The sequence below is a fragment of the Echinops telfairi genome, unplaced genomic scaffold (genome assembly GCF_000313985.2).
Source record: "Echinops telfairi isolate 266 unplaced genomic scaffold, ASM31398v2 ScPeMD7_3;HRSCAF=10, whole genome shotgun sequence".
In the NCBI taxonomy this organism is placed as follows: Eukaryota; Metazoa; Chordata; class Mammalia; order Afrosoricida; family Tenrecidae; genus Echinops; species Echinops telfairi.
Window position 1 is genome coordinate 21,321,299 of NW_022103899.1, and position 12,602 is coordinate 21,333,900.

Genomic DNA, 12,602 nt, shown 5'->3' on the forward strand with positions numbered 1-12,602 from the left:
GTCCAATTTCATTAAATAACCATGGGGACTTTCGCCATTTGAACAGATTTGCTTCCACGTATTGAAAACAAAATGTGAGCACATCTTCTAAAGGGAGAAACACAAGGGAGCTCTTAGTAGACATACTAGGTTAACCAATATTTTCCATTCAAATGGGCTCACTTGGGTCCATGGCAGGCTGACATCCGGTATTTCTGAAGAGGAGTCCAGGAGATGGCCACAGGCTCCACACACTCAACCACACTTTCATTGGACAGAATGTGAGCTCACAAAATATGAGCGCGAAAGAGACGATCTTTTGCAAACTAAGTGCTCTGGAATCTCTGGTAAAGATGAGCCACTTTAATAACTCATGTTCCCTTAGGCAGGCAGCAACCAGCCAACTGTAAGGGACTGGGAAACTGGAAAGTGTAAAATCCAAGAATGATTTTGCCATCAAACCACTCCCCAAGCATCTTGGAAACATCCACTCCAAAGAGACGCGAGGGACACACATAATGGGCAGCATATAGAGGCTTCGGTTCCTCAAAAGACAAGATCGAATGGCTAGCAACAGACTGACACTCAAAAGTCAGAGATCTTGATTTCAAATCAAAAGGTTGAGGAAAAAACAATTATCCACACAGTCTTATTCTTTATGTTAAAATCCGTATTTCAGCTATGTGTGTTTTCTCTGTAAAATGATTCTCTGAGTTGACAGGATTGGGTAAGGGGACTGCTGCTTGCTGCACATGCTGCTTGGAGAACGTCTCTCCGAGATGACACACCTGTGTGAGAAGAATGTTATCAAATAGCAACTGCGTCTCTGACTGATCCTTGGTGATATCGGCATTGGCATTCATCCCGAAGATTTCCGGCGCTGGGGTCAGCGGCAGAGTCCTAGTATACTCGATGTAGCTTTTGTGCTGCAAAGATGAATAACAGCAAGTCAAGAGGTTAGAAAGCAATTGCTCCGTAGAACCCTCTCACTGAAAAGAGGTAATTTTCAATCCTCGAGGTGACGAGTGGATGAGCCTGTGAGATTGGACACTGAGAGCTTGCATTTTTCTTACCCTTGCCAAAGTTTAAACACACACAAAGAGAAGGGGGTAGGGTGGAGGGAGGGAGGGAGACTGTACCTTCAATTGGAATAATTTTAAAATGGGGAAGCGAGAACACCTAACTTTATTTAGAGGTTTCTTCCAGAGAAATCTTCCTATGTAGCATTTTTCTAATGACTATTTTAATAGAGCTTCGCAAGGAAAACAAACTATTCTGGCCACAAGGTTTATTGTTATTGTGAAAAATCCATCCAGCTTAGAAAAGTAAAAGTTATCGGATTTTACGATCTTGATAGCCACTATTCACATTTGTATCTTTTATGCAAATGCATATACATGCATTTTATTTATTTGCACAAAGTTCTATCAAAATCCCATATCTTTCTTGATGTTCATGGAATCACACACAAACATTCACATATGTATGTGGCAGGGGGATTTGGTTATTGATGGCTTTATGATATGGGACACATAACACACATTTGTCTTCATCTCAGGGGGCCCTGGATGCATAGTTAAGCTGAGATCTGCCAGGTCAGCAGTTCGAGCCCACCAGCGGCTCCGTGGAAGAAAGATGGGGCTTTCTGCTCCTGTAAAGAGTTACAGTCTCGGAAACCCACAGGGACAGTTCTACTCTCTCTGACACGGTCACTGTGAGTCCATGTTGATTTGCTCTACTCAATCAGTGACTTGGGCTAAAGGACTTCATTTTCCCTTTTTCCCTGTGATAGGTACATAATCTGTTGTCAATTTGAGATTTAAGAGCGAAGGGATGGAGTTTAGCCGGTCTATCAGGTTGCAGCTTGATGACCTCATCTGGAGGTGCCAAGGAGATAAATTTCTCTCTGGAAGTGGGACACATGCTCACTCCCTGCGAGGACATTACTGATGACAAGCCACATGGAGCTACACTAGAGCCCTGGAGCTGAAGGAGCCACATGGAAAACCCTGCCAACGATGAGATGCTTCCACTGCCACTAGATCCACAAGACTTTCCACCCACTGGCCTGTGATCTTCTTGCACCCGGCATCATTGCATGTGTTTCATGAGTCTGAAGAGGACTTTATAGACTGGTATCCGACGTATGGGCTAATATTGGACTTAGGGGCTTGATCTGGACTGGGCTGGGATGTTCTCTCAATATTCAATTGCTTTTGTATATAAAGCTCTTTCTTACACACATGACAGTGTATGAATTTGTTTCTCTAGTCTACGCAGACTAACACAATCCCTATCAATATCTGTCTTCAGCCAACATTCATATCAATGAGGTGGGGCTAGGTTTGGGGGCTCTGTTATTTATCTGTGTTCAATGTGGCTGTGTGTTTTTCTTCAATCCGTGCCCTTTTGTTTCTGGAAGTAAAACAAGAGCTACTATGAATGCCCTGGTGCTTCCGAGAAACCAGTAATGTGATCACCTGGAGGCAGACACCCCTCCCACCCCCACCTTACCCTTCCACAGGATGGGTCTGAAAGAATGAGCCACAGGTGGTTCTATGAACTCTCCACCACTTTCTTTCTGTGGGTCTTAGAGAAGTTATTTCACCTTAGCAAACCTGCTTTCTCCTTTGTAAAAGGGATAAACCATAATAGCATTGTTAAATTGCTGTACTGACATAATGATGAGTAACTGCTTTGTAAATAAGGGATCATGGTATAGGTGTTAACTATTAATATTTGTCACCACGCTTGTGTGTTTTTATTTTAAATGGAGACAAGGCCTGGTTACCCAACTGACTGAATTTCTGATGATGGAATTCAGATTGTTTTGGAAGCTGTTCTTGGGTGAGGGGTGTTTCTGATTAACCTCCCATTATACAGTGGACAGGAAACCACGGACTCCATCCAGGCACGGGTTTTGCTGCTTTTGTACAACTAGAGGAAGCAAAGACATTCCGGGGTTGTTAACAACGAAAACACCAAGGCTTTGGGGAAAAATCTCTTCAAAATGATCAAAGAGAAGCTGATACCAAGGGCTCAAATAGAATATAAATGTTTAGAAAATAATGATGGCACCATATGTACAAATATGCTTGATACAATTGATGTATGGATTGTTATAAGAGCAGTAAGAGCCCCCAATAAAGTGATCTTTTAATTAAAAAAATAAAAACAGCTCACTCACAGGAATTTCATATTCAGTTTTCTAAAGGGCCTACTTACATCACCAGAAGGAGGGACAAAATAGATGCCGCTTGAATCAAATTTATAGTCTGAATTTTCAACTAATTCTGGGTTGAAGAATTTGTTGAGGATGTTTCGCAGCGTGCGCCGGTCCCAGTCGTCTGTCACCCGGCCTCCGTAATTGCACTCACCCGTCATGTATCGCAGCGCATCGTACGGCAGTTCCTGAAAGAGAACTCAAGTCACGCAACCAGAGAAGCATCATTGGAGCATATTATACAGAGCCGGGTTCCTTATTTACTCATATGATTAAATTAAATACCTTACAGATATTTTGCATCAACACAATTTCCTTTATGTACTTCCCTGTGAAAGGACACAATTTTTCCAACGCTCGTTCTCTCCCCTTGAGGGTTTTCCATTTCCATTTGAGCAATGCTGAGAGGAGAGCTCCTCCCTTGTGAACTCATTCATCATTTAAGGACCATGTATTGAGCGCCTGCTGTGGGGCGGGCACAAATGGGTTAGGCCAGGTCTCATCCTTGCGAATCTTGTACTGTTGAGTGACCCTCAAACATAGCTACTTGTGAGAGTCAATTTATATGGCCCTTCTAGCCATAATTCCTTGTGTGAAATTCTTAAGTTTGGTCTCCATGCTTGTGGCTATAAGCCCATTTTGAAGGGCATTCTCTTTTACAAGGGAGCCCTGGTGGCATGGTGGTAACACATAGGGCTACTAACAGCAAAATTAGCAGATCAAACCCATCAGCGAAAGAGGGGTCATTCTACTCCCGGAGCGAGAGTCTCAGCAACTGGCAGCTCTATCCTGTTCTGCAGGGTCAATATGCATCAGCATGTACTTGGTGGGAGCGAGGGCTTTTTGTTTGATTTTGGGGGGGTGGTCTCTGTTACAGGATTAAAGGTGGAATGTATCCTCAGATTCTACTAGAGGATGTAACTTAAGTCACTATCCTTAGGCCCTGGGGGTATGCGCTGCTAAGAGACAATAACCACATCTCCAGCAAAGGCATTTCTCTGTCATGTCTAAGAGCCATCTTGGACTGAGGAAGAGCCCGGGGCCTTCAGAAGAGCACTTTCTAGACCTCTCCATCTAGATCTAGACCCTCTGAAGTAGGGGAGGCTGAGGCAGGGCCATCAGAGACGGTGGCACACAGACGATGGTACACAACTGGAAGAGCAGCGCCGAGATCCCAGGGCTGTGAGGCAGAGGGACAGGCAGACTTCCTGGTCCACAGAAACAGAGGCCAGGGGACCACGGAGCTGGGAGGCGAAGGCCCAGAGAGGCTCTGTTCCTGGCGGAGGAGCGGTTGTTGCTGTGGGTCAGTGACTGTCTCCTGACTGTCACAGGTACTCGTGTGTGGTAACCCATGAACTTTCCTCATCGCCATCTCTCACTTTACCTGCCATCCCATTGATGCCGACTCATAGCCTACTATAGTACAGAGAACTGCCCTCATGGGTGTAGGAAGCCTTGTCGTCCTCCCAGCCCCATCATGGCTGGTGGTTTTGATTGGCAGTCTAACGTGAAACTGTTACATCACCAGGCTCCTAACTTCCCTAAGAAGCTCTTGGCAGTTCATGGTACTTTCAATATTCTCCGCCAGCACCAATTCAAATGAGCAGATCTTCCTTATTCAATCTCAAAGTAACATCCTAGCTCTTCAATGCTCTAACGAGTCTTGTGCAGCAGATTAATCAAACGCAATATGTTTTTTGATCTCTTGATCGCTGCTTCCATGAGCATTCGTTGTGGATCCAAGCAAGACAAAATCCTTGACCACTTCAACCGTTTCCCCCTTTATCATGATGTAGTCTATTGGTCCATTTGTGACGATGTTGGATTAAATTGTAATCCATACCAAAGGTTGCACTCCTTGAACTTCATCAGCAAGTGCTCCAAATCCTTCTCACTCAGCAAGCAAAGTTTTATCATCTGCGTGTTGCATACCATTAAGAAGCCTTCTTCCAATCCTGATGTCAAATTCATCTTCATATAATCTCCCTCCTCTGATGAGTTTCTCAGCATGGAGACTGAGTAAGTGTGGTGAGAGGAAACAGCCCTGCTTTTAAATCCTGTGGTGTTCTCTCTGTAGGAGTGTCAAGAATGTGAATCTGCATGGAGTGGCTCAAAACAACCAACCCCCCTGCCATCGGGGCATTTCTGACGCACAGCCACCCCGGAAGACATGCCCTGTGTGTTTCCAAGACTGTCACTCTTGAAGGGAGTAGAGAGCCCGTCTTTCTCCCAAGGAGTGCTGCTGGGCTCGAACTGCTGATGTGCTCAGGGTAGCAGCCCAGTGGTTACCTGGGAGTGCCATCAGGGGGCCACCAAATTGTTTTGAAAGGCTGTAGCTATTGTAGTTATCAGTTTTAAATATTTGCTAATTTGATAGACTAAAAATAAGTAATATGGTTTAAAGTTTCCTTTTCTGGGCTCTTAAGTGAGGCTCACACTTCTCCGTGTATCTAGTCACCATTTGTAGCCTTTTGTGAGCTGGCCTTCTATCGTTTTTAATGGCCCTTTTAATAGTTTTGTGTGTGTGTTTATACTGAATTATAAACCGACCTTCATTTATAAAATTGTGGTAACATATTTTCCAGTTAGACTTTTTCTTTTTAAATTATGTTCTTCGATATAAGCATTTTTAAATGTTTGTAATGATTGATTTTTCACACTTCTTTTCTTTTAAGCCCACACACTCACCAGAAGCATACAAGAATTTTATTTCTCAACATTATCACCAGAACTGAGCATTATCACTTAGAAAAAAATTGGTAGCTAAAAATAGGAGCATTTTTAATTGTTTTAATTTTCATTCTTTAGGAGTAATACTGACATTAAAAATGTTTATTGACCATTTGGTTTTCTTATGTTGTACATTATCTTCTCTGTTCTTTTTGTGTTTTACTAATTTGGATATTTATCTTTTTTATTAATTCAAGGCTCATTATAAGAAAATTGAATCACTGTGTCATATAAATTTTCATTATTTCTCAATTTCCTTTATTATTTTTATTTCATGATGTTTAACCATTTATATTTTTAATATAGCAACATTTAAAAATATTTTCTACTCAAACACAGTAATCTTTTACATTTGAATCTTTTCACCACTTTGCTGCTTCTCATGCCCTTGTAGCAGTGATCTGCTAAAACGTAAAGGATAAATAACCCACATTTCAGCGATTCCACTTTGAGTAATCTGTTTAATATAAATTCCGGGGCTAACGAAGAGTTAATGACTACTGAAAACCAACCCCCCTGGGATGATTCAATTACAATTTACAGAAGTCTGATCGGGCGGAGTAGAACTGCTCTCTAGGGCTTCTAAGACTGTAGATTTTTCTAGGATCATCTTTCTCCCATGGACTGACTGGTAGATTTGAACTGCTGACTTTGGTGTTAGCAGCCAGGCATGTTCTCCATTATGCTACCCTAACCAAACCCATTGCTGCCATGTCAATTCTGGTTTCTAAGGCTGTAAATCTTTATGGGAGCAAATAGCTTCATGTTCCTTCTGGGGAGGAGCTGCTGTGTTCAAACAGCCCACCTTGCAGTTAGCAGTCCAACACGTAACCAACAGTGCTCCCAAGAACCCCTTACTCTGCCACCAACCTCCTTAATGTAGGGGGTGCAGTGTTGAAATTAGACAAATATATGCAAGGCAAATAAGTACATCATTGTGTGGTGGTTGAAGGGGAAGCTATTGAATTATGTTGTTGTTGTTGTTGTTGTTAGGTGCCATCAAGTTGACTCTGACTCATACGGGCCCAATCTGCACCACAGAACAAAACACTGCCTGGCCCTGTGCCTCCCTCACCACAGCTATGTCTGAGCCCCTCACTGCAGCCGCTGTGCCAGTCTAGCTCGTTGGGGCTCTTCCTCTTTTTCACTGATCTTTCGCTTGGCCAAGCGTTCTGTCCCCCTCCAGGCACTGGCCTCTCCTGATTACACGCCAATGAACTCGCTCGAAGTCTCACCATCCTTGCTTCAAAGGAGCATTCTGGCTGTACTGCTTCCAAGACAGATTTGTTGGTTATTCTAGCAGTCCATGAAATTTCTCATATTCTTTGCCAACACCAAAATTCAGGTGCATTGATTCTTCTGTGGCACTCCTTATTCACTGTCCAATTTTCACATGCACATGAGGCAACTGGAAATGCACCTTAGTCTTCAAAGTAATATCCTTGCTCATCAACACTTTAAAGACATCTTGTGAAGCATTTTTGCCAAATGGTCTTTCTATTTCTTATTTTTAACAGTTTTATTGACTTACAATTCATATATCATACAATTCAATAATTTAATCATATTTTTAAAATTTTGCAATTACCACAATACATTTTAGAATGATTGTGTATTTCTTGTAGTCATTTTTCTTAGCCTCTCATTTCTCCCTAACCTTTTCTGCCTCAAGAAACTATCAATCCAGTTATTGTCTCTATAGATTTGCTTATCATGAATTTCACATAAAGAAAAACATACAAAAACAAAAAGAAGAAGAAACTAAGTAAACTGTACATTAACTTAAACTCATAGCAGATTTAAGGAATGAAAACACTTCCTTGGACGTAAGACTGAAGTGCCCTAGTGTGAAAAGAAGCAGATGACTGCTGTCTCAAGGTATTGACTTTGGAGGTCATTGGACTTTGGTTTAGAACTCTTGCTTTGAAGGGTACCCGATATATTTGCTATTTTCATGCCCCTTGCTTTTTGATGACATGCCTTAGTCTAGCAGTTATAGTTCCACCTTTGTGAATGAGTGATATGGAAAGTTTTGCCCTGTCTCCAGCCCTCATTGCTTGCAGTAATAGGTGTCCAGTCATTTCAGGTTCTGATCTGGACAGGTCAACTGTCCGTGTATTTCTGGCCTACGAGGCTGTCCTATACATGTCTACTTCCCTTTTCTAAACAGTGTTTGAAATTCTGTAGCACTGGCTAAATCAATGATCCTATCAATGGAAGTACCATATATCCCATGGGGAGGAGTTGTAATGCTCCTCAGTAAAAGGATAATGAAGTATCTAAAGTGGGCCAGGGGCATATCTAAACTATGGCTACATGGGTGGATTTTGAGCTCTCATTTCATTGTAGCCTTCAGGCATGACCTAGGAAGGATTTTGTTCACCTTGAAAGGACAGAGTCTGAAGTCTTGGTTGTCTATGTATTTTGATTTCTTAACTGCTGCTCCCATGAGCATTGACTATGGATCTAAGCAAAATGGGGTAGTTGACAACTTCAGTCTTTTGTCTGTTCATCATGATGCTGATTATTGGACCAGCTGTAAGAATTCTGGTTCGGTTCGGTTTTTACAATGAGTCCAGTGGGTAACCCACACACCACTAGAATTTCTGAAGCATAGGCAAGGGCCAGATAAATAGAAGGAAAATATATGCAAAACCCTGCGGAAAGAGCATGTAGACTCTTGTCAATCCTCCATAGAGCACTGATTATTTCCTTTAAAAGCACATCAGATTTTGTATCAGTTCTATGGTTCTCTAGCGCCTGACTAGAATTTCTGGCTCAATGAGGTTTCTACACCAATGCTCAGTATGCCTGGAAGCATACTGGTGAAATCCTCATCTGATTGTGACTGGTGTTTGATTCTTCTGAAATGCCTGAAGTTCACCATAGACACACACCCCCGCCAGCCTTCCCCGGCTTGCTTTGCTTTTTTATTCCTTCTTGGCTGGAGAAAGCTAGCAAATCCCTAGTTCCCAATCATTGACTAAGGATTTCTAAATGTCTCACTTTGTCTTTTATCTGGCTTCAAGCTGCAGTAAACTAGATTAGAGGTCATAGTTCTGGTTCCTGGCTATGGCAGACCCAGTGGACCTACTTGGGAGCCAGATGCATATTCTAACAAGTTAGGAGGTGCTGAAATGTAGACTTCTCTAGTGACTACCAATTTATCCTTCTTCCCAAGTGGAGATTAGTCCACCTCTGTTTTCGGAGCACCTCATTCTCTGGATGGTAGCAGCTGTTAGTCTAGATTTCCTGTGTGTGCGCACGTATGCACTAGACAATTTAATGCTGATTGCTTTATTTGTCAAGACATCGGATCACTATATTATAAGAAAAGATGTTGACTGTTGAAAAATGATTAGACTTAATGAAATCAATAGGAACTGTGAATTCAGTCTTCAAAGGATCCCTCTTTAACTCTTGATGAATTACATGTGACTCGGGAGCAGCGGTTGTGTCAAGTTTGCTATGCGATTACTATGCTCAGAGGGATGGGAAGCACGGATGAACTGTCATTTAATAGAAGAAATCAGTTCAGTCAATCCTGCATGCCATTAAAAGATTCTTGATTAAAGAGCGAGAACTTGTACCACACTGCAATTTGTCATTGTATAGTTAATACATTTCAATATTATTTTTTTTGCAATAAATGGACTAGAAGAAACACAGAAGGAAATGTTTAAATTAGCCTTCCTGCTCCCAAATGAATACGTGTTATTTTTGTGTTCTTAGAGGTTAGAGAGAGCCCCAAGTTTAAAGATACATAACACTCTTTGAAATGACTGTTGCAAATCCAAAGTGCATTTCATTTACTGGTGCCGTTAAGAGAGTAGCCTGTTCTTCACATTCCCCACTACGTCAGCTTGCTCTCTCCTGGTGTCCCCTCCACCTCTTCTCTGCCTGTACTTCTCACATCTCCTTCCGTCCTGTGGTGGACAGTTGGTTCTCACCCATGTTCAGTCTTAATTTGGTCAGGGCATTGTCTTCACCACAATGCTGTGCAAAAATCCATTTGAGTTTCACACTACCTGTGCCGAGTCAGAAAATTAAGCTGAATTCACAATAATGGAAGATGTTTCACCGTTGACAGAAAGAACTTCAAAAGCATTAGTTTGAATCCAAGAAATGAGGGAGAAAATGAACCCTTTACTGGAATTGACTTAAGTGACTTTCTAGTTCCTATTTGGTGAATCTGATATGAAACTTGTACCATTCACTGGTTCAAAATGTCTTTCTCCACTTACGGTGAAAGTACATGTCATGGTGGACAGTGAACATCAGCAAATAGTCTGTACAAGGTAAATATTCATCATTAAGTTTACTAAGAAACAGAGACGTAGTTCTTATTTTGTTGCTGTTATTGTTAAATAGGCACATTTGCTTGTTTGAACTTGTTTCCAAAAAGGTTTCCTATAAAATATGTCACCAAGCAATAAAATAAATAATAATCACAGATTTACATTATGCAATGAGTGACAAAATTACTGCAACACGAGCATTCTAGATGTGTCTCAGGGAAGACTTCTCAGTCTCTCTCATACGTATGTCATATACACTAACCCTATAGCTTTTCATGTTTCCTATGGATTCTCCTAACTGGTAACTGTAAATGGTGACATCACTCAATGGTTGACCAAATGGTCACAATAGACAGCAGTCCTAGGTACACCTTCTATGACTACCTAAGACAGGTGGCTTTAACCATCTGTGTTCCAGGGGGCTTGGTTTTCAGTGAGCACTCTGCATGCTGTCCTTGAACAGGAGGTATTAATGTATGATCCAGAGGACTGTAAAAGAGATACTAGTCATCACTGGTCATGTTTCCAATTTAAGGTGAGAGTTCTTTATAAACTGCCAAATCACCAGGTCAGAGAATAAAAGATCCAGTGACATCATTGGATTAGTATTGATTAATATCATTGTGTAATCTGTGAGTGTTAGAGGTAACACTGTACTGAATTTTGAGATTCAGTAGAAGTAAGATATGATCAAGTTTTCATTAAGAGAACTCTGGAAGCAGAATAAAAGTTTTACATATATAAAAAAAGGAATTCGGTTTAGTAACTTTATTGTAACTTAAAAAAATTAACTATTCTATTAAGACAAAAGAGGGAAATTCTCAAGAAAAATAATATTCTATTTCAAAGTACAAAAGGAAATGTGTGTGTGTGTGTGTGTGTGTGTGTGTGTTTTAACTGTGGAAGATGTAGAAAATGCGGTTGATATGACATTAGGCTGTCTGGCTGCTCCCTTTCAGGTGAACACCAATTGCTTAAATTGTTTCTCTTGTTGAATGGCCCAAACTCTGTAATAATGGCACAATGTCACTTCTCTAGAAAGAAGGAGAATAGAAGGAGGTATTTGTGCTTTGCTTTGTATTTTGACTTATTTTTGTTGCTGTGTTCATTTTATCTTTCATTTGGAGTCTGCTTGATTTGTGGCCCTCTCAACTCCTTTACAAAATAAATCTAATATGACCACTTTTCATGCCCCACAGGTATCTATATATTAAAATAAATGACAAAATATAGGCTCCTAACAGACAAACTGACATCCTAACTAGCTACCATAGCAGTTACAATATTCTCTCATAATAAGGTACTACTTAACAAGCTGTGGGGAACTACCCTGCCTATTCATTTTAGAAGAGTAGAAATTAATCAGAAGTCCCTGCTTGTTGTACAAATACTTACAACATGATAAAGAGCAAAATAGGCAATGTCCTTGCTGTGAGTTTTACGGTACCTCATACTGGTTCAGGAACATGTGGAGTTGCTGTACACTGATTCTCAGATCAGTCTCATTGAACTCATAAGGAATATTCCACCCCAGAGGTCCAAATTTCCGCCTCTCTTGCACCAAGGCATGAAAAAAACAGAGGCCGTAGAGTAATTTCTTGAATTCCTCCTGTAATAATTAGAAATGGTGCCAAATGGTGATTTTCCTTATAACATTGTATTATACTTCATATATTCTAAAATGAAAGTAATTAATGCCATCTGTTTATAAATAGTGATAAGGTATTTTACTTCATAGTATGGTTAAATAGAATTTAGTCAATTTCTACTGGCTCTTCAGGTTAAAATAGGCCTATTTGTGCACATAAAGGAGCCCTGCTGGTATAGTGGTTAGACATTGGGCTGCTAACTGCAAGGTCAGCAGTTTGAAACCACCGGTCACTCTGTAAGAGAAAGACGGGGCTTTCTACTCCTGTAGAGAGTAACAGTCTCAGAAACCCATAGGGATAGTTGTCCTATAGGGTCATATGAGGCAGCATCGACTCGGTGGCAGTGAGCGTGGTTTGGGTTTTACTTGTATACATGTTCAGTGGGTATTTAAAGCTATGGTCACCATGGTTTGAAGAAACCGGTATGGCTTTGCAACTTAAAGTGATGACACGATTTTACATTATCTGAGAGTAATCAGAAAAATCATAAGGGAGCCCATTTTTACCCAAGGACAGAAGAAAATGCCTCCTCTAGAGAATAAATTTTCATGATGGAGGAAGAGACAAAGGGGCACCCACAGAGGTGGCAGATAAAAGTCAAACCTTTTGGACTAATTCTGGAGCTATTTTAGATATATTAGAGGACTAAACAAATCAGTTAATGTGTTAATGTTGTTAGAAACCACGTGTTTCACTATGGAAGGAAAGAAAAACACAAAGAAT

At 41.0% G+C, this 12,602-nt stretch overlaps 1 protein-coding gene across 1 annotated transcript in view; it reads right to left on the reverse strand.

Annotated features, from left to right (window-relative positions):
• DNAH7 (dynein axonemal heavy chain 7) overlaps positions 1-12,602 on the reverse strand; it is a 255,888-nt gene that overhangs the window by 35,767 nt on the left and 207,519 nt on the right. The window contains exons 58-60 of the mRNA XM_004701731.2: positions 11,678-11,839; positions 3,205-3,390; positions 768-905 (exon numbers count right to left, since the gene is read on the reverse strand). Of these exons, the coding sequence (XP_004701788.1) occupies positions 768-905; positions 3,205-3,390; positions 11,678-11,839 (486 nt within the window). The remainder of the gene's footprint in view (positions 1-767; positions 906-3,204; positions 3,391-11,677; positions 11,840-12,602) is intronic.